The 25,277-nt window shown below is 46.1% G+C and overlaps 5 protein-coding genes across 11 annotated transcripts; 3 read left to right on the top strand and 2 right to left on the bottom strand.

Annotated features, from left to right (window-relative positions):
- The first annotated feature begins 847 nt into the window (after positions 1-847).
- LOC120449255 (protein Aatf) lies at positions 848-2,631 on the top strand. The gene is made up of 2 exons (XM_039631638.2): positions 848-2,329; positions 2,392-2,631. Exons 1-2 carry the CDS (start codon positions 942-944, stop codon positions 2,492-2,494), a joined length of 1,491 nt encoding a protein of 496 aa, XP_039487572.1. The 5' UTR covers positions 848-941; the 3' UTR covers positions 2,495-2,631.
- A 1,126-nt stretch (positions 2,632-3,757) lies between these two features.
- Positions 3,758-6,652, bottom strand: LOC120449246 (homer protein homolog 2). Its single transcript, XM_039631625.2, is given in 7 exon segments — positions 3,758-4,184; positions 4,246-4,380; positions 4,437-4,703; positions 4,823-4,901; positions 4,960-5,396; positions 5,453-5,741; positions 6,504-6,652. Coding segments are annotated over 7 exon segments (1,596 nt in total). The 5' UTR covers positions 6,509-6,652; the 3' UTR covers positions 3,758-3,800.
- Positions 6,653-7,268: 616 nt separating this feature from the next.
- On the top strand, positions 7,269-14,883 carry LOC120448004 (liprin-alpha-1). Of its 4 annotated transcripts, none has more exons than XM_039629738.1 (15): positions 7,269-7,422; positions 8,305-8,574; positions 8,636-8,737; positions 9,380-9,733; positions 9,806-9,907; positions 9,976-10,143; positions 10,201-10,320; positions 10,755-10,883; positions 11,464-12,384; positions 12,464-13,089; positions 13,153-13,355; positions 13,412-13,519; positions 13,591-13,910; positions 13,967-14,083; positions 14,143-14,883. In XM_039629738.1, exons 2-15 carry the CDS (start codon positions 8,326-8,328, stop codon positions 14,230-14,232), a joined length of 3,609 nt encoding a protein of 1,202 aa, XP_039485672.1. In that variant the 5' UTR covers positions 7,269-7,422; positions 8,305-8,325; the 3' UTR covers positions 14,233-14,883. The 4 variants fall into 4 exon arrangements, with proteins under 4 accessions (XP_039485672.1, XP_039485655.1, XP_039485681.1 ...); XM_039629721.1 differs by having other exon boundaries at positions 10,755-10,895; XM_039629729.2 differs by having other exon boundaries at positions 7,286-7,512; positions 10,755-10,895.
- Positions 14,884-16,465: 1,582 nt separating this feature from the next.
- On the top strand, positions 16,466-19,790 carry LOC120458422 (tubulin glycylase 3B). 4 transcript variants are annotated; one of them, XM_044006925.1, is made up of 5 exons: positions 16,466-18,135; positions 18,268-19,076; positions 19,173-19,382; positions 19,436-19,553; positions 19,624-19,790. In XM_044006925.1, the coding sequence occupies exons 1-3, from the start codon at positions 16,818-16,820 to the stop codon at positions 19,299-19,301; spliced, it is 2,256 nt and encodes a 751-aa protein (XP_043862860.1). In that variant the 5' UTR covers positions 16,466-16,817; the 3' UTR covers positions 19,302-19,382; positions 19,436-19,553; positions 19,624-19,790. The 4 variants fall into 4 exon arrangements, with proteins under 4 accessions (XP_043862860.1, XP_043862859.1, XP_043862861.1 ...); XM_044006924.1 differs by having other exon boundaries at positions 19,615-19,790; XM_044006926.1 differs by having other exon boundaries at positions 19,436-19,569.
- A 318-nt stretch (positions 19,791-20,108) lies between these two features.
- Positions 20,109-24,165, bottom strand: LOC120443697 (tubulin glycylase 3A). The gene is made up of 4 exons (XM_039622938.2): positions 22,603-24,165; positions 21,888-21,955; positions 21,380-21,824; positions 20,109-21,329 (listed from the first exon to the last, which is right to left on the bottom strand). Exons 1-4 carry the CDS (start codon positions 23,981-23,983, stop codon positions 20,242-20,244), a joined length of 2,982 nt encoding a protein of 993 aa, XP_039478872.1. The 5' UTR covers positions 23,984-24,165; the 3' UTR covers positions 20,109-20,241.
- Positions 24,166-25,277: the final 1,112 nt, after the last annotated feature.

Genomic DNA, 25,277 nt, shown 5'->3' with positions numbered 1-25,277 from the left:
CGAGGGATCTCCACCGTATGTCCTTTTTTTCGGCTGTCGCACCTCTGATCCCGTCGAGCTTTCACTGGTATCTGGCAAGTCCACTGCCAAGGTTCACAATTTAACCTCATGCCGGCTCGGCGACACGCCATTGGACAAAAACGCTTCATTAAATTTAATGAGGGCAGCGCGACGGACAAAAGGATTTCAAGTTCACGTTCCGGCGCGCACATTTGTATGCTACGAAAGTGGCGTGAGCGCGACCTTATCAAGATGCACCTGGCCCACCTGACCTGATAAGACTTCGGTGGGGCAGCTCTAATGAGCGGTCATGCAGAATGTGCAGTAACTTAACTAAACTGCACGTTCAAGGGCGCCGATTAATTTCGCATTTACGCTTACGCTCAACGCTGCTTAAATCAAAGGCCCAAAACTATGCAACGCTTTTATTTGTGTACGTTTTCCTGGCATTTAACATTTATAAGATTAAGTAAAAAAAGGATTCAGAATTCATAGCACACTAGAATTCTTTCTAATTAAGTTAATGTATTTAAGTAAGTTATTTAAAGTTATGCTGAGCCAAAATAAAAACAGCTTTCTGAAATTGCTGAATATCTTGACTTATCATTATCTAAGATATGTAGGCAAAAAACAACTGATAAAATTTGGGAAATGTTGTGATACAAATTACTGAGGGAATTAACAAATGGAAACATTTTTTTTCTTAAAACTTCTTATGGAAATTATTTGAATAAAATATTATTAAATAGTTCAAATTTTCGATCATCAGCAATCGACTTAATTTTGCGTAACGGTCACACTGCTCCGCTCAGAGCATCGATAGCGAAGTGCCAAACATCGATAACAGCAATGCATGCATCGATGCTTATCCACCTCTAACGTCCAGTCCATGTGGTAAACTAGGTCTTTCGTTTTGAAATTATAAATGAAACTCTAGCAGGATGCTGCGCAAGTCAAAGAAACAGCCACAAACGGTGGCCGAGAAGGTCAGCAAGCTGCTTGCCCATCCAAACGAGAGCGACAGCGCGGAGGACTCGGACTTCGACGTGGCCACTGGGCCCCGTCTGGTGGACTTCGAGGAGGAGGAGTACGACCTGCCGGATGCCCGTAGCACCGATTTTCGGAAGAGGAACGTCAAGCTGCTCTCGGAGCAGAGTGACCGGTACAAGGGGAAGATCAGCAGTCGCAAGGAGTTGGATGAGGATGAGGACGGGGATGATGATGATGAGCAGGAGTTGTCCTACGAAGAAAGCGATGAGGATGATGAGGACTTGGCAGACTTTAAACAGAAGCTAAAGGCTGGAGGAGCTGAAGATTCCGAGGAGGAAACTGCTGCTGGACATTCCGAATCTGGTGAAGAAAGTGAAGAGATTGAGAGCAATTTGACGGACTTTAAAAAAAAGTTTGAGGCTGGAGATTTTAAATACGATGAGGAGGAGGATGATGACTCTGAGGAAGATCACAGCCAGGAAAGCGAAGGAGATGACGATGACGACGACGGCGAAGATGAAGACAACGATTCAGAAGACGATGAAGCAGAGGACGACACAATTAAACCCTCGGATGTTATGTCCAAAACCAACCATCAAGCTGAAATCCAAAAGGGACTCGCCGTCCAAAACCAATTGCGCATCTGGGAGCGTCTTCTCGAGCTGAGGATCAACACCCAAAAGTTCACTAGCAAAGCGAATCAGCTCCCTGCGCCGGATACTTTAACGAAACTTGCATCGGAGAACGATGAACTTCAGTCGGTGCTAAACGAGGCGCAGGAACGCTCTTCCAAGTTACTGCAGCAACTGCTCGCCCTCCAGTCAGCCCTCCACCAGCAAAACTCAGAGATGAAGAAGTCGGTGAAGCGCAAGCAGCCCACAGACGATTCGGGTCCAGCTGTCAAAAAGTTTGGCTCTGTGCTGCAGAGCAATTTCCAACAAATTACCGGCTATCGCAATGAAGTCCTGCTAAAGTGGGACGACCGCACGAAACTCCTGACCCCCGGAGCGGGTGTTAAGCGCAAGTCTTTGCAGGAGGACTACGACATCATCAAAAAGATCGACAGCGCTCTGGCCAACCGAGAAGCGCTCGTTGAGAAGTCTCAGACCCCAAAGAACAATCAGGCAGAACAGCAGGAAAACGAGCCGGTGCAGCGATTAAAGCACATTTACGACGACAGCGACTTCTACCACCAGCAGCTTCGGGAGCTCATCGAGTACAAGGCCAGCACCTCGTCGAACATGAGCGAGATCACCAAGCAGTTCGTGGAGCTACAGAAATTGCGCCAGAAGATGAAAAAGAAAGTGGACACAAGGGCCAGCAAGGGACGAAAGCTTCGGTATGTAAAGCAGAACATTAAATCTACATGATTTACTGACGATCATTTCAAAATACTTTTAGATACGTGGTGCACAACAAACTCATCAACTTCATGGCGCCCAATGAGAGTAGCGAGTGGACGGAGGTCTCCAAGTCCGAGTTGTATAAATCGTTGTTCGTCTAGATTAAATTTTTATATATGAAGTTTTAAATAGGAATAAAATCTATGAAATGTCATAATTGTTAATTGCCATTTAAAAGAATTATACTACTAGCACCATACACATTCATATTTAAAATTAAAAGAAAACATATTTCAAATGGTTCTTTATTTTATATATTTATTTATTTATGTATATTTTCATTTGTTATTTACTTTTAACTGCTAGATTTGTATGTTCAACATTTCATTTTCGTTAATTCTTATTTGTTCTCAACTGGGTTATTTATGCAGCAAGTGCATAACAATATGGCTTGAATATAATCGCAAACGTTCGAAATTACCGCTTCATAACCGTTTCGTTTAGCGGGTGTTTGTGTTTCGTAGATTGTGTACTGTTATGTTTTTATTTGCTGGCTTCATTCGAGTTGCGTTTTTTATTCGGTTCGATAATTATAAATTAATTTTAATAATTCTTTTTATGTATTATACTAGTTGTCCGCAGACGCACATACTTGACTTTTATTAATTTACTTTGCTAGTCTCGTGAATTACTTGGACTTCAATCCATTTATAAAATGTTCACTTCGTCTATTTTAGTTTTAGTTTTATATTTAATATTGGTTTCTTAGTGTGTTCGTCGTCTAAGTCATTGTTAGTTATGCATACGTTAATTTATATATTTATAATTATCATGTATAATGTTAGTAAATCAGTGCATAACTGCAATAAACGGGAGCATTGTGATGAGGATTTGACGTAGAATGGGTTCGAAATATAATTCAATAAATAAGTTTTTAAATTTTACGCCTATGATTTAGAAAATACAAAAGGTTCCGTCTAAAAATACTATAAAAAGTTCGACACATTTACAAAATAATCTTTGTGACATTTGTTCAATAGAAATGCTTGGGTTTTTTCTTTGGGAAATGAGTTACGGGTTGTATTCGTTAGCAAGCTCTTATTAAAAATTAATTAACAATCAGCTGAAAGTGTATAGAGCACATAATATCATCGTTACATTTACATACTAGAGATAAATGTATATTGCACTTTACTGCGCACGAGAATCAATCAATCTGGACCTACATTAGTGTCACAAGGACTCGAAGAATTTTGACGAAATACTGGGCATAGGTTTACTTTCAATTCGAGGTAGGGAAACACAATTAACCAATATTGGTAAAACGAAAGGGTGCGTGGGGATTGGGGAAGTACCATGGCTGACTCTTAGCGCTGTCCTTGTATACAAACTACCAATATAAAGATTACAAAAATGCCACTGAATAAATTCTCTCTAACTGCGTTATTTTTTTGTTTTTGGATTTCACTAATTGTTAATGGAATTCTTCAGCAACAGGGGCAGCCCAGTTTTGGTTTTTGATTTGGAAACGAGTATGGTGGCTGTTTTGGCTCCACCAGAGGCGGTTGCAACGGCTTCCGCAGAGGCAGAGTTGCGCCTGGGGGCCGCCTGCCGCTGATGGAGCTCTTGGAGCATAGCCGAATGCTTGTCCAAGGCCTTTAGCTGTGGTGTGTTTTGGGTCTCGTAGAGCGACGACTGCAGCTGAGTGTGTATCGAGGTGACGTTGGAGAGCGTACTCTCGGCCTCTGCGGTTTGAAAGTTGCTTAAATAACGTTTACTTGTCGTGCTTCCTGTTGTTGTTGATGATGTCGTTGTAGTATTAATCATTGTAGTCTGTTCCTGCACTGAAACCTGTAAGGAAAGTTAATTATAAAGACGAAACTCAAATTGTGAAACTCAATGTGCCGCTAACCTTTCGCATAAACGTCAACTCTGTGTCTCAAGTGCACTTGGCAAGTTGTATAATACTCTCCATATCCTTCTGCACCCCATACATCTCCGAAAGATGCTTAGCAAACACACCATTTAATTCACTCAATTTTGCCAGCTAAAACAAGAGTTTCATTAACAAATTTCTCAACATGAATCTTGTGCTTTACCCACCGTTTGGTCATTGGACTTTTCGCGTAGGCTAATATTGGCTGACTTAAGCTCTATTTCCTGTTGCATAAGTTCCTTCTGCAGTTGTTCTGTCCGCGCCTTGAGCGTGGCCACCTCGCGACGCAATTCGTCCTCTGTGGCGCCTCCTCCGGCTGCAGCCACACCACCACCGCCCACGCAAAGCTGTTCCATATCTCGTTTGAGGCGAATATTCTCCTCCTTGTAGGTGTGCAGCTGGCGCTTCCATTCGTCTACATTGGCAGTTGATTCCTTAAATGTAAAAAAGAAAAAATTAATTAATTCATAAACAATTGGTAAACTGTATAATATGGCCTAGTCAGACATTATAGGGGATAGTTGCTCAAACTATATAATAGACAAAAACCTACCTGAAGAGCACTAGTCAGCCGTATATTGTTGTTCTTCAAGGTAGCCAGCTCGATTTCCCATTTCTTGGCATTGGCGCAGCTGAAAAGAAGGCAGAGCATTAATGCCTCGCACCAATGATGGCCAATGCGTTCCTCACCTTTGTGCCAGGGCCATTTTCAGACGCTCGTTCTCATACTTAAGCTGCTGCTCGGCGGTGGCGCCTGCTCCAGGACCCGTGTGCATGCCCACAATGCTCCCGCCAGACGAGATGGTCACTCCACCGCCACCAGTTACGCCCGAAGTGGGCTGCGGCGAGGGCGTGGCCGATCCGATGTCCGCCTTGACATCGCTGGTATTGAGAAGCTTGTGGGAAGGACTGTCCGGATTGGCGTTCTGGGTATTCGTGTTGCTCATGTTGGGCGGCTCCACAGTGTGCGGGTCGATGGCTGTGTTGTCGTTCTGCATAGAGCCCACAGCTCTCCCGGAAATGGGCGACGTGTTGGCCGAGGTGGTGGGCGTGACGGCATTCGATCCGTTGGCCGATTTCATGGCATTCTTAGTGGCCTCCTTAACCTCCTGGAATTTCTCTACGAACTGCAATGCAAGGCGTTTAGTAAATTAATGTATGGGTTCGTAGCATTGCAACTCACCTTGGTCAATTCAGCCTCTGAGGCGAATCCCAAACCGTACACCGTGTTTGCCCGCACATCGCTCCACTGGCCAAACTTCTGGGAGGTCTGGGTGAAGGTCATGTTGGGCGTGATCGTTGAATTTATCACCGCCTTGGTGCCCTCGACACTGATGATGCGATACAGATTTCGCGAGCTGTCATAGAAGAAACTCACGTTGACCGCCTTCATGCTGGCAGTGATCCAGGTGCGCTTCGTCTTCGGGTCGATGTGGAAGACGTGCGCCTGGCAGGTGAAAATCGGTTGTTCGCTAAGGGTCATAAAGGGATTAAAGCGACAGGAGTGTAATTAATTAAAAATTCCATTTAGACGAGGCCATAAATGGTGCTTCTTAGCTTGTATGTGCACCTGTGCGAGTTGTATGGCAAGGCATTCTTTGACTGTTGTTTGTAGTCAACAGGCAGGGAATGATAAATTTATAATTAGTAACATAGGAAAAGTAATATATACACATATGCACATTAAAAGAACTGATTTTCACAAAGTTTGTAGGGTTCTTGTTTCTGGCTTTAACACAATCGGGATTGATGTAATGGCAGTTCCTTGGGTGCGCAGAGCCCCCATCAAATCAATTTGTGGGGTCTCCAGTGCTTTTGTATATATATCTTATCTATTACCTATCCGCCGACATCGTCCGATGAGCTGTATATCTGGTGTCTTCCCGTTATCGCTGGCGACTGTCGACCGCCGACTAAATTGCATTATGTGCTAAGCCTTTTCCGCAGCCTTGCTTGTGATTTTTGATTCTCGGGCGGAAAACACACACGCACACCTGCACGGTCGCACACACCTGCACACCCACACATGTAATTGGCCAGCCCACGCGTGTGCGTGTATAAGTGTATGTTTGTGTACATATATGTATGTATTTACGCCGCCCGCTACACACAGAACGCCAGCAACAACGACAACAACAACAACATAGGGGGAGATGTCAGCTAGTTCGGCGTCGATTTTTCCCACGGTAAAAACTGCAGGTTTAGGCCGGTTTGGCCGCGCCCATCGGTCTTACCCCATTGTATTCGTTCTTTGGCGCTGGCTGAGTGTTTCGGCAGCAGTTTAGGCCAATGATGGTCGCTTTTACTGATGAATTTCACGTTTAAAAAAAATAAAACACAAATGTCTAGAGCTGGAACAAAAATCGATGTTTGTATGATGATATCGATGTTTCTACTGGCTCAGCGACATCGATGATTTACTTGCAAGCATCGATAACTCATGGATTCCCATAATGCCAATGAATTAATCGAATAATTTAATCGCTCTACGGCGAATTGCGTATTAATATATACTATTAAGTCTACAAGTAAAGACAATTAAGGAACGTGCTTGGAACACTCATGGCATTGTCTGTTAAGTTTATTAAGAAAATCCTATGTTGTTTATATTAGGCTTTTAAATATATAGTTTCAAAAGATTCTACAGGTTTCTTTTACAGTGGTAACAGAATATTTTTAGATTTAAGTGATAAGCTTATTTGGACAGTCTAGGTATTCGCCAAAATATAGTTTAAATATTTGATTAATATTTTATTTTTGGCGGGGTGGCAACTTTAGTTATTGTACACATTTTCTTATGCCTTACCGATAGGTCAAATGGCAACACCTGATCGCGATGTCGGCAATAGTTTTGTAGTTTTCCATACAATTTAGCTTTCAACTTAAAAGGCGGCACAAAAAATTAAAGAAAATGTTCAATACAACTCATTTTATTTCATTGTGTCCCAAGACAAATAGCACCCATGAAAAGAAAGATTTCGGAAGATTTTAGCCGTTACGCCATCTGGTCACACTGACCAGTTTATCATCGTAAAAAACCCATTTGGAATTCGGTTTATTTAATTAAAAGCAGGCGGGAGACCTATGCAAAGGGCAAAAAGCAGCCAGAGTTGTTGTTGCTGCTGCTGCCCAGCCGCCGTGCGATCGATCGGGGTACGTTTTCCGGCGGAACGTGGAGTACAGAGCGATTTTCTCGCAGCCTTTTTTTTCACACGAACGCCGTACCCTAAACCAAATTTTCAGGTGAAAAAGTCATTTGAACGCATGAAAATGCGGTGTAAGCTCGCACCTGCTGCTCATTTAACCCTGTTTCGGGCATTTGTGGTTGCAAAATTCGACAGCGACACACCTAGGCACAAAAAATATGCCAGTTATGCGAAGAGAAAAAGTGCTGTGCCTGTGTGCGTGTGCTTGTGAGTGTGTATGCCGTGCATGTGCCCCCGCCTGTGCCTGTGTGCGTGTGTGTTGGTGTAGAAAACTTGTTATCAATGCGGCGCCTATGATAAGTCTCATTAGACATGTTTCTCTCCCTATGCTGGGAATTCCAATTGGAATGGCTAGCGAACGTGTGTGTGTGTGTAGTAAAATAGCCGGACTCCATTGGCACACATATTCACATTCTCATAGAATGGACATGTTGTATGCCTAGCCTACTTTACAAATACAATTCATTTGAAGAATCTGACTCTGATTTTATGCCTGCTTTTTACCGCAACAAATGCAAAAGGAGCTATAGCATTGACACCGTCAGTATCTCCCATATGCGAAATAACAAACAATGATTCGGTTACTGCAATTATCTTTTCATGGTTTTGCAAGCTGATTTTACTAGTACATATCAAAAAATGTTAGTTCTGTACACAAGGATCCAGATCTAGAAAATCTTTGAAAAGCCACTTATTTTGTATCTTGTTTCTGGATACAAGGTTTCTTCGGTACAAAGGATAGGGGTACAAATCTCAACACAAAATGTAGCTAACGCCAAAATCCTGTAACCTCTCTATACCCCATTATTTCTCTCTCTCTATCGCACAGTCTGGCGGCCCCAACTAAATAATGTGGAACATGATGTGCGACGTAATGCCCACGATATCCGAGGATAGCATCTCGCAGCGCTCCTCGCAGTTCAGCGGGGAGGACGCAAACTTTGAGCAGCTGATGGTCTCCATGCTGGACGAGCGGGACAAGCTGATGGACAGCCTGAGGGAGGCGCAGGAGCGGCTCGGCGAGACGGAGAACAAGCTGCATGACGTCGAGAAGGAGCGGGACAGCCTGCAGCGCCAGATAAACGCCAATCTGCCGCAAGTGAGTGGGCTGCGCATCCTGATCCCTAAGTTTATCTAAAATTCTTTTCTGATCTTTCCAGGAGTTTGCCACCCTAACCAAGGAGCTGACGCAGGCGCGGGAAACCCTTTTGGAACGAGACGAGGAGATTGGCGAGCTTAAGGCGGAGCGGAATAATACCAGGGTAAGTGTTCTCCGATAATCCTTACATGCAACATGGTAATCAGATCCTAGGATTCTTATGGCGGGGTCCTTACCTCTGTTCTTTAGATTTTTAGTACTGAGCTCAATTGTGTTAACTTTTTTCTTAGTTATGTAGAGTATGAAAAGATATGCTAGACCAATTAGGCTACTAATTAGGTATTGTACTCAAAATAAATGACATATACTCTGTTATTCTAACAAGAAACAGTTGTAGGTACTTACTTTTGCAACAGTTTAGTCATATGTACCGGGAAAATAACAAAGTGTTCACTACTTTACTTACTTTGTCCGTCTCCATATTCTTTTCGAACATGCCTTGTCAATTTGTTTATTTATCAGTGACTATACAAACATTTCTAAAGCCTGTTAAACGTTTTGCAGTAATAACCATTTAAACCATTAAAAATTAAAATTTATATGCACCTTTTGCAAATACACTGTGTTTATTTGTACTTTCCACTTCATTATCAAAAAAATTGTTTTAATTTAAATTTGTACGGTCTTTATACAGAGGTAATTGGTAATTATGATAGTTTCTCAGTTTTACATAGAAAATCTGACCGTCGCTTACTACTCACTAAAGATTAGAAGATTTGACACTAATCTTACTTGACCTTTTCAGCTTCTCCTCGAACATCTGGAGTGCTTGGTGTCCCGCCACGAGCGTTCCCTGCGAATGACTGTTGTAAAGCGGCAGGCTGCCGCCCAGAGTGGCGTCTCCAGCGAGGTGGAAGTGCTCAAGGCGCTGAAGTCGCTGTTCGAGCACCACAAGGCGCTGGACGAGAAGGTGCGCGAGCGGTTGCGGCTATCCATCGAGAAGAACAACATGATGGAGGAGGAACTGAGCTCCGCCAAGGAGGAACTCGCCCAGTACAAGGCGGGCGTGGTGCCAGCTGGCGTGGGCGGTGGCAGTGGAGCGGGGAGCGCCGCAACCACTGTCGGAGGTGGGGGCGCCGAGAACGGTCTAAAAGAGAAGGTGCGTTGCCCATTTGAAATGCAGTCAACCATGTCCGGTTTTTAATACCTCTTTTATATTCCAATACCTTAGATGGCGGGCGTAGGCGGATCTGGTGGCGTTAATGGCGAGGCAAATGAGCTGAACGACTACGCAGCCAAAACTCACGAGCTGCAAACGATCATCGAGAAGCAGGTGAAGATTGCGGAGCTATTTCTAGTCTGCATATGGTGAACACTTTTAAAAACCCTTTCGTTTTCTAGACTTCGGAACTCTCGCAATGGCAGCGACGCGTTTCTGATCTGAACAACAAGATCAGTGAGCTTGAGGAGAACATGTCGCGAGTGCAAAAGGAACACTGCAAGGCCCAAGACCAGTGTGCCAAGCTGCAGCGTGATCTGCGCGAAAATGTGGCCCAGAAGGAGGATCAGGTGAGTGAATAATACTGATAACATGTTTAGGGTATTTATTAATATGTTCATTTTCAGGAGGAGCGCATTACCACATTGGAAAAGCGATACCTGAATGCTCAGAGGGAGTCAACGTCGTTGCACGATCTGAACGAAAAACTCGAGCAGGAACTTCGGCATAAGGAGGCGCAGCTCAAGGTGGGTTTAACAAAATTATAACAAAGCTTATGGTCAAGGCAGGCATCCATATCTTACATGTATTCTTAAAGAACGATTTTTTGATTATATTCCGATGAGAATCCATTGATGTTACCTCACTACAAAGTTATTTCCAATTGAGTAGCAGATAAATACATCGCTAGTGTACTCGAATAATTAAATTAAATGAGCTGCAAAATCTTTTTAAAAACGTATATCATCTGCGATATTTTGTAAAAAATCGATTCAATCTACTTTTAATTGTGCCCTAGCCTGCTCTTTCATTAAGCTCCCCTTAAGCGTGACTAATCAATTGCATTTACATACGCAACTATTCCCCCCGACAACTAATCGAACACACCCGCCCCAAACACGAACCACATCGAATCTATGCCACATGATCAATGCCGAATCCGAATACGAATCCGAATCAGCTGCACGAGGAGAAGATCGGGGCCATCGAGGAGAAGCTGGAGCTCTCCGAACAGAAGCTCGCCCAGCACGCCAAGCTGCAGCCTGACATGGAGGAGCAGCTGAAGGCACGCATGGAGGCATTGACTAAGGTAGGAAACAAGGTATGCACTCGAACTAATATGCGCGCCGGACAGGTTCCATATGACAAGTATCAACAATTATTATCCCGTACAACTACTCTACTCTGTTTTGTGTAATGTTCTTATCTTTTGCGTACTTTCTGCCACAAGAAACCACCAACAACTTGAACAACATATCTGTTTCTATGTACTATACCTAATACTTCTATCTCTGTACTGCACCAGAACTTTCTACTCTAACGCACCCGAAACCAAATCAAAACCAGACCTAAGAATTCTCTCAGTATACCGATTACGAAGGTTTCCTAGTATCTCATATAATGTGGTTATATTTTGTAGCAGATATTCATACACGATTCTGTACATTGTCAACACTCATCTCCTAAATCATTCTTACTTTCCATTTAACTGTTAAATTTTTCGTTTATTCATGGTTTTTTTAATGTAATGGGTACTTAAGTAGTTGGTATACAAGAGAATTTACTCACTATTAGCTTTCATTACTAAAACCCGAACTAACATTTTCCTCCGCCACTGATTAAACCTTGTGGACAAGTTCATTAAACTCGCTGGCTGAAACCATTTGCAGGCTCAAGAAAGACACGGTTCCGCCGAAGACCGCATCCGGGGACTGGAGACGAACCTCGACGAGAAGACCAACGAGGTGGTAAGACTGAACCAGCGTCTGAAGATGAACGAGGAGCACAACATACGGCTCTCCTCCACGGTGGACAAGCTGCTCTCGGAGTCAAACGAGCGCCTGCAGGTGCACCTCAAGGAGCGCATGCATGCCCTGGACGAGAAGAATGCCCTTACCCAGGAGCTGGAGAAGGCGCGTAAGGTGGCCGAAGAGCTTCACCACGAGAAGAGCGAGATTATGAAGGAGCTTTCAAAGACGCGGCTGGAGATCGAGAACTTCAAGCGCCAGCTGCTGCAGCAGGAGATTGCCTATAATATCCAGCAAACGGAGGCGCTCACTCGGAGCCTTTCGCCCAGTAGCGTAGTGGACCCCAGTGGCGCCTTCAGCCGAAGCAACTCGCACGCTAGCTTTGAGACACACTCTCTGCGCCGCCAGAGCAAACAGCGCCTGTCCGAGGAGAACGCTCTGGTTCGCTCGATGGCCGAACAGGAATGGGAAAAGCTGCAACAGGCGGCGCATGCCCAGCAGCAGGCATACGAGCTGGCCAGCGTTGCGGATTGCGATGACGCTGATGTCCTGTATGCAGCAGCTACGGCGGATATGATGTCTCCGTCGGGCCACACAGACGCCCAGACGTTGGCCATGATGCTGCAGGAGCAGTTGGACGCCATTAACAATGAGATTCGGCTGATCCAGGAGGAAAAGCAGTCAACAGAGGCGCGTGCCGAGGAGCTGGAGTCACGTGTCGGCAGCCTGGAGCACGTTAACCTGCTGGCTCGCGGTCGCTCCATGGACAGGCAGAGTCCGCCAATGAGTGGCCGGAGCACGCCCAACAGTCCGCAGCGTGATTTCATGCAGAAGTATCACACGGTGAGTGTTTTACGATATCTTAACTAAGGAGAAAATAATAAGAACATTAATGACTGTACACTTTTGCTTTTATAAACAGCTTAACTTGCCCGTGCTGTCCAGTGATGCCTCGCGCGAAGAGCTCCACGGCGGCATGTCCACCACAGGTGATTCGAGTTCTGGAGGAGCGGCCTCTCCACTGACTGCCCGCTCAATGCGCCTGGAGCGAGTGGCCCAGGCCTTGGCCCACAGCCAGGAGGAGCTAAGGCGGCGTTCCATTGGTCTTAATCCCAATGCCCCGGTGGCGCCTAACCACACGGGCGGTCACATGCCTCTGAGCAGCCACAGTTACGGGCTGTCGCCGCTTAGCTCTCGTTACGGCAGCCAGGAGTCACTGCGTCACTACAACACAATGGGTTCTATGTCCATGCTGCAGACACCTACTTCGGGCGTATCCAGGGAAGCGGCGGCCGCGGCTGTCCAGAAGAAGAAGGGCATTAAGTCCTCGCTGGGTAGGTTCTTCAGCAAAAAGGAGAAGGTCAAGGGCGTGAAGGATACGCTGCCTGATGGCTCGCCCAGCATGATGTCCATTGGCAACCTGTCGATTGGTCTGAGCGAGGTAGATTCTAACTACGATGCCATGAGCATGACTGGCGGAATGATGCCCCGCATTGCCAGCTCCCAGGGATCCAAAATCAGCAGCGTTGACTACGGCAGGCAGAAGAAGTGAGCACTTTACATATAACCCACAATTCGAAGTGTATGACTACCATTTCATTTACTTACCAGGGAGCATGACTACCGCAATGACTTGCTGGGGGAGGCCATGAAGGCGGGCACTCCGTTTGCACTGTGGAATGGCCCCACCATAGTCGCCTGGTTGGAACTGTGGGTGGGCATGCCAGCCTGGTATGTGGCCGCCTGTCGGGCCAACGTCAAGTCCGGGGCCATCATGAGTGCGTTGAGCGACACGGAAATTCAGCGGGAGATTGGTAAGAGTCTGGTTCTTTCTATTGCTATTACTGGCTAATTTGGATTTCGTTCGCAGGCATCAGCAATCCCTTGCACAGGCTCAAGCTTCGGCTGGCCATTCAGGAAATGGTTTCACTGACCTCTCCCTCGGCGCCACAAACCTCTCGCACCACTCTGGCGTTTGGTAAGATCATATATCTCGTTAGCCATAATGCTCCTAAATATATTTAAAAAATTGTCATTATTCTTGCGTAGGCGATATGAACCATGAGTGGATCGGCAACTACTGGTTGCCAGGCCTTGGCCTGCCCCAATATCGCACAACCTTCATGGAGTGTCTGGTGGATGCCCGGATGCTGGACCACCTCACCAAGAAGGACTTGCGTGGTCAGCTCAAAATGGTGGATAGTTTCCATCGCACCAGCCTGCAGTACGGCATATCGATGCTCAAGCGCCTTAACTACGATCGCACAGAGTTGGAGCACAGGCGCAAGATGAGTGAAAACGGCCTGTGTGATGTACTTGTCTGGAGCAACGAGAGAGTCATCCGGTGGGTAAGCAGCATCGGATTGAAGGTGAGTGTGTCAGCCCGAACAAAAAGGGGAAGGAAATTAACCAATTTGCTTTAAAGGAATATGCCAATAACTTGCTCGAATCGGGAGTGCATGGAGGTTTGATGGCCCTGGACGAGGGCTTTGATGCGAATGCCATGGGCTTGGCCCTTCAGATACCCACACAAAATGCTCAGGTGAGCCAACTAAACACCATTTCTCTGATCAAGTGAATAATTGTGATCTCTTTGCATAGGCTCGCCAAATACTCGACACTGAGTTCAATAACCTGCTGCAGATTGCCACAGATCGCAGGCCGGAGAACGAGCAGCGCAGTGCTTCCTGATGCAGCTACAGTCCGCCCACGTCCTCGGTGGATGAGTGAGCACGAGCACCAGACATGGGACAGGATAGACAACAAAGGCAACTAACAACAATAAGAACGTAAAGACCAGGGGCAACGTTTCCTAAAAAGCAACAGTAACGACAAGCAGAACTAAAAGAGATGAATAAAAATGCTAGCTAGCAGCAACTAAGTCACAAAAACTCTAACATGAAAGACGCAACGCAAGAGACTCCCCAACATGATGCACGTCTAATCCACATATTTAATATATATAAATACACGCATAGTCACATAATCCATAACAAGACAATGTATACAAGACATAGCACATACTCTACATAAGGCATACGTAGTTGCATTGGCGCCAAGTCGCTTCCGCTGCCAGGCGTGTACAAGTTTTAGAAGCTAATCAGTTTTCGATTGTATTTTTTATTATTTTATTTTTTTAAATAGTGTAATTGGGCTTGCAATAGACTAACAGTATTTTGTTTTAGATGATGCAGAGGTGGAAAGAGATGACAGCGTGCTTCGAACCAAATTTGTAACCAAACTTGTTTGTTATATAATTTTTATGGCATTTGTACAGTTATTAATTTAATCCAATTTTAATTTCTCTAAAATTAAAAGAACTAACATACGCTTTACATATGACATTATCGTGTTTCTGTTTAGGTTTTTGTAGAAGGCAGAGACGGCGTACCAATTGAGTTTATAAACTGAACAACATGCACAACAATCAGGCATACATATATAGAGTAACAGCTGCATATATATACGATTTATACATTATAATAAATCAAATAATTAAACATTATGAAGCATACGTGTAACTAACAAGAAAGTATTAAATGTGAAGTAAACAAAGGGGAAGGGAAGTTGTAGAAGTCGCAAGCGCCCATTGAAATCAACTATTTACATAAATACATATACGAGATCATTTAGTAATCGAGAAAGCTTTAAAGGCGAACTAAACCTAAACCAAAACTCAAAACTTAGCCTTTGCTTAAGCCCCAAATAAGAAAATTTCTTTGCTCATTGGCTGAAGGGAATTAGAATTTCAATAAAGAATTAATCTTAAAGTACTTTAAAGGATCTATTTACAAAATCTAAAAGCATATCCATTGTTTTTCAAAACAAATATACACACCCTTCATAAAACTCGTTTACATGGTTACTTCAGTTCAGTCTCAAGAGCGCCCAGTTGAATCATGAAACCCTCAAGTCCCTCAGCATTTGTGTAAACTCCCCTTGAATACTAACCTATTTAAGTTTTGAATGTACTTACATTTCATTCTCCTCGATATGTTAAAGCACACAAACTGCCACATAACAACACGTATCTATACCGTATCTAATGTTGGTTTTAGAGTCTTGACGTACATTAAGTTTAAGTTTATACTTATTTGTACAAACAACCAAAATTTCAACTAACGCTTGTCCTTAAGTTGAAATAGAAAAAATATAAAAATCAGTAAAAATGAATACCATATGCTTAAATTAATTTAAAAAACTAAAATATATATTATAAAACACTAACAACAAGAAAATACTTAATAAAATTATTTCAACTGTATTAGCAAATTAAAAATGAAAAACAAACGTGTAAGGAAACTTATAAAAGCTCTTAAAACTGAAAACTTATTTATGAATGTAACTGTAGCATTATCTAAGTAAAACCGAGAGTAAAGCAAATATTTATGATGTGTAACCTTAATTGACTAACTAAATCCACAATATCTAAGTTGATTTGAACAAGGATCGGTTTAATTGTTGACTTTTGTTGAAAATTCCACAAAAGGAAGTTTATAAATGAGCGTAACTAAACTAAATGCATAACCTAAATATAAAATTGATTACTATACTTACTTATGTAAATATATTTATACCATATTGTGAACATGAAAATTGAATGCAATACAAGCAAATTAGGTAAAAATTCCGGTTAGGAGTTTTTTATATGTACCATATATATTTGAAAGAAAAAAGCAAACCAGCAAACCACAAAAACAAAAACAAATGATGAAAATATAACTACAAATTAAAATTTATTACAAAAAAAGCAACCAAACGAGTATATATTTTCTGTGAAATTCGCTGTTACTGAACGAGGTGCTTTGGATGTTCCACTCTTATGATATTTGTTTTTAAAAATTTTTAATTTTATTTCAGTTTAAGCAAATTTTGATAGTTGTTTGTCACAGCAGTAAGCTATGATTTGAGTGTGCCAATTCAAATTTCACATTCGTTTCATAAAAGGCTTCACCCCTTTTTTTGGTCTCAAATTTTTTTTTGTCTATGCAAGGAAATGTTTTTTAAGTCAATCAAGACTTTTCGTTAGTACATGCGATACTGTTAGAAACTGTTTGGCTCCTGCTTCAAAATTCCACGTTAATTGCACGGAGCAACCGGCTGCATTGGCAACTAGCCCAACCACCCACAAATCAAGCAACCTTTTCGGGAGAAGGGGCAAGGTCGCTGGACACGGCCACTCCCAGGACACGGCCACTACTGTTAGGGATACGCAGAGCAGGAAGTACATACATCCACGGAGTTAGCGGAGGAGATTAGGAGCAGCAGCCAGCAGTATGACCACGCAGAGCACCACTCCGGCGGGATTCGCGGGAACCCGTAACCGGTACTACAACCCCGTCTCAAAGATCCAGTCGCTTATCCACAACCTGGACGCGGAGCTCGTCCAGCTGTGCAAGCAGTGCTCCGTGCAGAAGCCGCTGACCAGCCTCAATAACAATACCAGTCTTGGAAGCCACTTCTCGAATTACGGAGCACTAGGTGGCTCGACATCCATGGGCGGCAGCAGCGGGAGTGGCCGTCACTACACTCCCGAGAGCATTGGCAATCTGCTAGCCCGTGCACGAGGCGCAACGCCGTTGACCAGGTCCACGACCAGCTCGCCTACGGCGCCGGAAGCCCAAAAGCGTCAGATGCGAAATGTCTACCGAACCCGTGTGATCGACGCGTACCGTAATCGGCGTATCTTCACCGTATACGGGAACTACCACACGGTTAGACGGGCTCTGATGCGTAGGGGCTGGCTGGAGAAGCTTCCGGCCTCGCGGCACGCCAAGCTGCAGAGCATGTCCGAGGATTCCCTGCTGGAGCACGCCCGGCGTGGCAACGACTACGAGGCGGTGGTCATCTCCAAGATGATCAACCACTTTCCGGCCTTCTTCATCTGGCAGGGCAAGGGGCAGCGTGACCTTTGCGCCGAGGTAAGACCCTTCCGGAACCGGGTGCGCCGCAGCCAGTTCCTGGACTTCTCCACTAAGGTGGGTCTGGTGGGCTGCGCCGAGCAGGAGCGCTGGTACCGCGAGGACGGCGTCTGCGGAATGAGCTATCCGCGCTTCTACCGCCTGGGCGGCAACAATCTGGAGGAGCGCATGGCCTTCATAGAGGACTACCAGCAGACGCAGGCACGCTCTCTGCTGCTCTACGTGAGGGAGCACCAGCCGGCGGAGTTGATCAGCGAGAACGGTACTATATTCAGTACCACTCTGGACTTTGCACTCGGTAAGGTCAAGAAGATGGTGCGCCAGGCGGAGCACTACTCGCTGGACGATGCTCGCATCAAGCCGCCCACTCCGGCGGAGATCGTTGAGAATCAGACCTTTATGGTGCAGTCCACCGATGTGCTCAAGTCCAACGCCAAGTTCAAGGTCAACGAGAAGGTGATGACGGAGTACGCCCGTCTGGCGGGTCTGTATCTCGACCAAATTGGTTCTCTACGTCCGGACTACCGGTGGGACGGCAGCCGCAATCTGTGGATTCTCAAGCCCGGCTACCAGTCGCGTGGCATAGGCATTGTAATCCGCAGCTCCCTGGACGACATCCTGCAGTGGACCTCAAACAATCAGAACAAGAAATACATCGTTCAAAAGTACATAGGTGAGTAAGAATGGTATCTTGTTTGTAATAGGTATCTTGAGGAGCTAGATAAACCTATTAAATTAGCAAACGATTAGATTTTGATAGATCCTAGTAGAGACAATCGATCCTTTGACAAACTTTTACTCACAGAGCGACCCCTGCTGATCTACCGCACCAAGTTCGACATCCGGCAGTACATGCTGCTGGCCATCACGGACACCAAGGTGAGCATCTGGACGTACCGCGACTGCTACCTGCGCTTCAGCTCGCAGGAGTTCACCATGGACGACCTCCGGGAGTCGATCCACCTGACCAACAACTCGGTACAGAAGCGGTACAAGAACAAGAGCAACCGGGACTCGCGGCTGCCCAAGAACAACATGTGGTCGCTGGACCAGTTCAAGAGCTACCTACGCCTGATGGGTGCTCCGGACGGGTCGTGGGCAAAGACCTACAACGGATTCAAGCAGAACCTGGTGGCCGTGGTGATGGCCAGTCTGGACGAGACGGAGTTGTTGCAAAATGCCTTCGAGCTGTACGGTTGCGACTTCATGCTCGATGAGCACTATAATCCAATACTGATCGAGATCAACTCCACGCCGGATCTTTCGCCATCCACGGAGATCACGGCCAGAATCTGCCCGATGGTTCTGAAGGACTGCATCCGCGTGGTGGTGGATCTGCCGAAGAACCCCACCGCTGCCACCGGACTCTTCGAGCTGGCCTTCGAGGTGAACTACAGCATCAACAAGGGAGCAGATGGCAAGCCGCTGGAACTGAATGGCAAGCAGATGACCCTGTTCGAAAATATGCCCAGGATGCGGAACAGCCCCAGGACACGGCTCCTGCGCAAGATTCTGAACAATGTGAAGAGCTCATCCACCAAGAAGGTCGAAAAGGCCATTGAGGCTCCAGTTAAATATGTGAAGACACCCACTGCGAAGATCACCAAAAAGAAGGTATCGTGAAAAATAGTGAAACATTTTAGAAAACATCACTTCTAAAGCTCTTACGAAATATTTAATATTGTAATATTGTGTATTTAATATCTATAGAAACTGGCGTCTGTTGGAAGCTCGAGTGCAGCCTCGGTGCAGCCATCGTCGCAGAACTTGGCATCCAAGGTGATATTAAATCCAACAGCTCGGGAAAATCTGGCACTACTATATACTGCTCCAAAGTAAGAAGTCCCCAAGGAGATGAACTAGCTTTGGTTATAAAAACTGAACTCCCTTTTGTGCGGAATGGAACACAATTTTTGGGCAGTACGTACCGCTTAGCAAAGTAATGAAATAATATTAATCTTTTGTTTTTTAAGAACCAATGACAGTTGGTAAAAAAATATACACAGAATGTGCACAACCATAGTAGTAATAAATATGTGTAAGGAAATAAAGCCCAGCTGCATTGGTTTGCATACCGAGAAAACAGAAAGAGTAAGTTGGATTAATGGTAAAAACGTATTACTCAAACTTTTAAACTTGGTTAAAATCGAAGTACTCCAAGTTCTAGCCAAAAGATCCGAGGATCAGTGGTTTACCGCCAGTGGAACTCAATCTGGACCATCAATTCCCAAATCGATTTAAATTTATTGAAGATGTAACATTAATAGAATACAATAACACTCGCAGATTTTTATAACGATTTTTTCAATAAATTCGTCTTAAAAACAAGTCTGTATAATGCTGGAATATGGTGTATTATTAACGAGCTTCGTTTAAACATACTATGTGTCTAAATATATTATAGATAAATATTTATTTTCTTTATATAAAGTGTTATTAATTTACGTATACCGAAGTTTTCGTACAAATCAAAAGAATCAATTAATTATTAATAATTAATTAAGATGCGAACATTTTTAAGAGTATAACATTCATACATTTGCTATAGAACTGCCAAACTATATTTTAGGTTTTAAATTCCTTTAAAAGTATATTCACAAAATAATCTCTATCTGTCATCCTAATAAGTATTAACTTGTTTAAATATTATGTTGTCTAAAGGGCAGTTTATTCACAGGCTAAGTGAAAACCGTACCCTGGTTGGGTAATGGATCTCCACCCGTTTTATTGCCTAGGTACGGCAAGTGTACCTTTGAGGTACTGGAGTGGTAACTAAGTTTCAGCCGACCGGAAGTGGCGGAGCGGGAACCATCAGCGTGGAGCCGTTCAGCTTGTTGGCCAGCGCGGTTCGGGGGCTCATCATCTGTGCCTGGGAGAGCTGCAGCTCACTGGTGGCCTGCTTCAGAGCCGCCACGATGGGCTCGCCGCGATGCAGGGCCTGCACGGATATGCTTATGGGCAACCGGGGACCAGTCGACTTCCGGCCAAAGGTCCTGCCAATGGCGTGCATGCCCGTGCTTTCGATCTCGGATTTGGTGCGGGTTAGGCGGCGTGTGGGCAAGCTGGGCGGAGCAACCAGAGGTGCACCCTTCGAGCGGGCCACAAAGTTGGAGGTGCTGCCTGCGGTGGCCGCAATGTTGCGCAAACTGCGCCATTTCCGCTCGCTCATCGCCGGAGCCGTGGACGAGTTTAGCACTTCCGGTCGCGCCTCCTGTATGTTCTCATTTCCGTTGGACGAATAGTTCTTGATCAGGATCTTGAACTTCTTCTCCGTGCTCTCCACGGGATTCGTGGAACTCAGACGAGGTCCACAGCTCCGCTGGCGTTTCGGTGGCAATGCAGTGCTCGGTTGAGCAGGTTCACCCGAAAGGGATCCCGCCGTATTCCTTTTGTGGGAGGCACTAAGCAGCTGGGTGATGGAGCGGCTCGCCTGCTTGAGGATGTACGAGCTGGCGGCGCCCGACGGCGGTGCCGTAAGGGCCGAAGCCACCGATGGTGACTTTTGTGGCTGCTGGCTGCACAAGCTGCTGCGACTGCTGCTCAGCGGCTCCACCATGTACTTCTCCATGTACTCGGTGGCATTGAAGGTGGGCATGGCCCGGTGGATCCGCGAAATACTCGTCGCCGGATGAATGATGGCCGAGCGCTGGCGGTAAACGCTACTGGTGGCCAGCGAGCGCTCCTTTCGCTGCTGCTGGTAGTAGTAGTGGCCATGACCGCCGCCATGGTTCGGCTTCTGCAGCACCTGCTTGCCCTTCACGAACAGATTGAGACCCATGTAGGCTGGTGTGGGCGGCACCACCTGGCGGTAGGCCAGCTCGAAGTTACCCATGTCCGCCTTGGGATCCGTGCGGCGATCAATAACAACTGGAAGAGATCTTTAATCAAATGGGTTTTGTTTCACGTCATTAACTCACCCTTGACAACATCCTCCAAACACTGGGGACACATGCGCGCCGTCACGCTGGTGGTGGCACCCAAATCCGGACTGGAGTTGATCTCGATCAGCCAGGGATAGAAGTTCTCGCAGATCATGAAGTCGGCGCCAAAGAGCTCGAAGGTATTGGGCCGGCGATCCATGTTCTCCTGGGAGGCCAGCATGCAGCCAACGATGGCCTTGCGCATTCCGGGAAAGATCCGCTCCAGCCACATGTTGTACTTGCCGATTTGACGGAGGTACGCCTGGAAGGAGTAGCAATCCCACATGTTCTCGCTGGGCAGTCGCTTGTCTCGCTTTCCATTGGTGTACTTCTTCTGGATGGCGTAGTTGGTCAGGTGCACGGACTCATGGTGGTTGCTCAGACTGTACTCCTGCGAACTGAATCGCAGGTAGCTCTCCCGGTAGAACCACACCACCAGGGGCTATGAATTGAGTAAGGAGGAGGATTATGATGGGCTACTTGAAGTGGGTTGCTGTCCTCTCACCTGGGTGTTGGTTATCAGAAACCACTGGCGAATGTCGAACTTGGTTTGAAACAGTATCAACGGGCGTTCTGCAAGTAGAATTAAACACTTAATTAAGTTACTTAAATACATATTTTTCATATTAACAAAAATGTGGGTAAGGGTAAGGAAACTTCTCTATCTATGTAAATATATTGTATTAGTGACTATCAGTTGATTATCTTTATTCCAACCAATGACAATGACATTATAAATCAATATCCTTGCTGCAAACCTGTTGCACTTCTGGGGCAAACAGCACCGTAAAGAAAATTCCGACTGCTGGCAAAACGAACACGACAGCGTGAAAGGCAATGATTGCGTTTTTAGGCCAAATATTTATGCATTTATGTAGGCCTGAAAGCCCGTGGCTCTGTGATGTTTGGGCCATGTGCGTGCGTGGGGCGCCACAACTTACGATTCGAGCTCGTCGAAAATGAGGCCTGCATAGAACTCGAAACAAAACAGCAGCTCGTACAGCAACTTTGGCACCGTCCTGATTTACGACCTAGTTTCCGTATGTTTGTTTATGTTTTTATGTTTTAGGCCAGCACTTAAGATGCTCTATTGTATGGTATCGATTTGCAAATGTAATGGTTTGCTTAAAAAAGCTAAGAAGTGCAAAGAATTTGATTGTTTCCCAAGCAATTCAAGCTGAAGTTGAAGTTACCATGCTAAGCTGATTCCTTTCACTCACCTATGTACTTTTGCACCACATAACGGCTCTTGGAGGCAATCGAGGGATTGACCACGCCCAGGATTTTCTTGAGGTTGTCCATGAGGATGATGCCCCTGCCCCGGCACTTGTTGGCCGGCTTGACGATCCAGAGATTCTGGTAACCATCCAGGCTATACTGCGGCCAGTGCACCTTCATCTTGTCCACCAGCGAGAGGCAGCTCTTGACCATCGGCTCCAGCCGCTGGCCACCGTCGTGCTGGATGCGACCGTCCTCGTTCACCAGCTGCTGGTGCTGGAACAGGAAGGCGTCCCAGTCATGCTCCCAAATCTTGGGCGGATCCTCGAAGTCGATGTCGTTGTGCTGGCAACTGTCGATGAACTCCACCAGCCGCTTGTAGGCGAAGTCTATCGCGGAGTAGGGTATCTTGCCGCTGCAGGAGAAGATCGCATCGGAGCCCTGCTTGTGGTACTTGCAGAGCATGGCGCGCAGGAAGGCCACGCAGGCGGTCAGCTTGAAGTTCTCGATGAACTCGCCCAGCTCCTCGGGACTCCAGACGTTGTAGCACCGGGGGAAGTACATCTCGGCGGTGCCCTCCTCGAAGAACCAGTGGAAGTCGCGCAGCTGGCTGCACAGACCCTCCTTCGAGGTGAACGGCGCTCGGTGGAACTTGTTGATGGTCATGCCGGGATTCTTGGCCTGGTCGATGTAGTCGCACTTCTCCTTTCGGTTCGTCCACAGGAAGTCGACGGGCATGTGCTCCAGGAAGCGGGACATGATGTTACGTTCGCACTTCTGCACATACTGCCGCCGGGTCTCGCCCGCCTTCCTCTTGGGCAGTCGCTGGGTGAGGTCCTCGTAGGTCATCTGACCCGCCGGCATCACCTTCCGGTGCACGTCCAGCTTCTCCACCCAACCCCTCGTCAGCAGGGCGTTCCGCACGGAGTTGAAGCAGCCGCGGATGGTGAAGATCTTGTTCTGCTTGGCCGCCTCCTGCGCCTTCCGCCGCAGCTCGTTCATCCGCTCGGTGGTGATCCAGGTGCGTCTGGCCACGTAGTTGGTGGGTGCGCCCAGGGGGCAGGACTTGCTCGGCGGTGGAGTCCTTGCTGGCTGATTCTCCTTGTTGCTGTGGTCGGGAGTGCTGATGGCGCACTCCTTCGGCGTGGCTGGCCGACCCAGCTTCGCAGGACTGTCACTCTGGGCGGGCGTCAGCTGGATCACGGGCACCGTCAGTGGAGCCACCACCCGGTTGGATGGCGTGGGTGGAGGTGCCGCCGGCGGTGTGACTGGCTTCTTGGCCAACGTGGCACTGGCACATTTCTGGGGCTGATCCCGATTGCGATCCCCATCAGTCACCTGATCCCGGCTGCGATGCGGTTCACTGCTCGGACGCGTCTGCATGGCGGAAGCCTCGCGAGGCGACTGAGTACCAGCACTTGCCACGCGGACTGGGCCACTGGGTGAGTGGGTTGTTAATTCGCGGAGCCCCTGGCAACCATTGAGCCAGAAATAAGTTCACAAGTTCACTTCGGCAACGACTCTATTAATAGGTACATGCTCAACTTGGTGGCTTCCTTGTCCTGGCCTTTGCCCTTAGTCGGGATTCCCTCACTCCATGGGATAATACAATTCATGTTCTCGGCTTTATATACTTTCAAAATTCTGTACAAATTCCTTTAATGTTCTTTAAGCCATGTATATATTAAAACCATTTCTCCTGATTTTAATTTATTTATCTACTTCTTTACAAACTCCAATTGAATGAAAGGGTATTTGAGAAATGGTTGTGATGGCCTGTATCTATGTTATAGGTGGGGAACATAGTTTTTGCACTTTTCACGTTGGGTTAGGTCGAATGAGAATGGATTTTTGTGCCCGATACTTTCTCAATGTTGACATAAAACTACTTTCAAAAAGTACTATTTATTTCTTGAGGTAAGATAGTGTTAATTAGATAAGCTAAGTGCCTACAAAATGTGTGTAATTTGAAGACTTGGAGATGGATATTCAAACATGCCTAAGAGATTTATAGTTAACAAATATTCTATACAATTTTAAACAAATTTGTACAATTTTCAATAAAATGCAAATACGAGTGCGACCCATTCCAGTGCTTTCGCCCAGTTCCGGAGCCCAAACGAAACATATGCTCCTCGGCACCGCATAATCCTCCTCATGTGAATGATGTTTTGGCACGATACCTGTTTGTTGCCACCGACTCCGTGGAGTGGAAGAGCCAGTGGGTGTCGTCGTCATCGCTGTTGTTTGGTGTTGGTGTCATCGCTGGCGTTGTCGTCACTGGGAGCCCACGAGTGTTGCCCACGTCAGGAGGGCAGTAGAGCCGGGAGGCGGAGGACTGGTTGATGGATGCACTGCTGCTTGCCACGGCAGGATTGTCTGCGCAATTTGTGCAATTTTCGCAACGGCGAGGAAAAGGGAAACTTTTCAATTATTTGTAAAATAATCAAGTTAACTGCCACCACAATGGGAGATCGGGGTGAGCGATTATTGGGTTACGTTGGGGTTACCATGTGCTCGGAACGGAGCCACCTTGTCCCTTCCTTAAAGGGTATCTGGTTCAAGGACAACTCGGCCGCAAAACTTGATTCGTAGCGGTTTTTGCACGGATTTTCGCCTGAGTTGCGGCAAAGTTGTTGTCTGTCGGATGCGGAGCACACACGGCAACACCTTTGAC

The sequence above is a fragment of the Drosophila santomea genome, chromosome 2L (genome assembly GCF_016746245.2).
Source record: "Drosophila santomea strain STO CAGO 1482 chromosome 2L, Prin_Dsan_1.1, whole genome shotgun sequence".
Classification (NCBI taxonomy): domain Eukaryota; kingdom Metazoa; phylum Arthropoda; class Insecta; order Diptera; family Drosophilidae; genus Drosophila; species Drosophila santomea.
This window is presented reverse-complemented; position numbering and strand designations above follow the sequence as displayed.

Coding starts and splice junctions, on each gene's coding strand:
- LOC120458422 (XM_044006925.1), top strand. CDS start 16,818: ATGACCACGCAGAGCACCACTCCGGCGGGATTCGCGGGAACCCGTAAC. Junction 18,136..18,267: donor CATCGTTCAAAAGTACATAG/GTGAGTAAGAAT, acceptor TTTTACTCACAG/AGCGACCCCTGCTGATCTAC. Junction 19,077..19,172: donor CGAAGATCACCAAAAAGAAG/GTATCGTGAAAA, acceptor TAATATCTATAG/AAACTGGCGTCTGTTGGAAG.
- LOC120448004 (XM_039629721.1), top strand. CDS start 8,326: ATGTGGAACATGATGTGCGACGTAATGCCCACGATATCCGAGGATAGC. Junction 12,385..12,463: donor TCATGCAGAAGTATCACACG/GTGAGTGTTTTA, acceptor TTTTATAAACAG/CTTAACTTGCCCGTGCTGTC. Junction 14,084..14,142: donor TACCCACACAAAATGCTCAG/GTGAGCCAACTA, acceptor CTCTTTGCATAG/GCTCGCCAAATACTCGACAC.
- LOC120449255 (XM_039631638.2), top strand. CDS start 942: ATGCTGCGCAAGTCAAAGAAACAGCCACAAACGGTGGCCGAGAAGGTC. Junction 2,330..2,391: donor AGCAAGGGACGAAAGCTTCG/GTATGTAAAGCA, acceptor AAATACTTTTAG/ATACGTGGTGCACAACAAAC.
- LOC120443697 (XM_039622938.2), bottom strand. CDS start 23,983: ATGCAGACGCGTCCGAGCAGTGAACCGCATCGCAGCCGGGATCAGGTG. Junction 21,825..21,887: donor TTCTGATAACCAACACCCAG/GTGAGAGGACAG, acceptor CTCAATTCATAG/CCCCTGGTGGTGTGGTTCTA. Junction 21,330..21,379: donor TTTGGAGGATGTTGTCAAGG/GTGAGTTAATGA, acceptor GATCTCTTCCAG/TTGTTATTGATCGCCGCACG.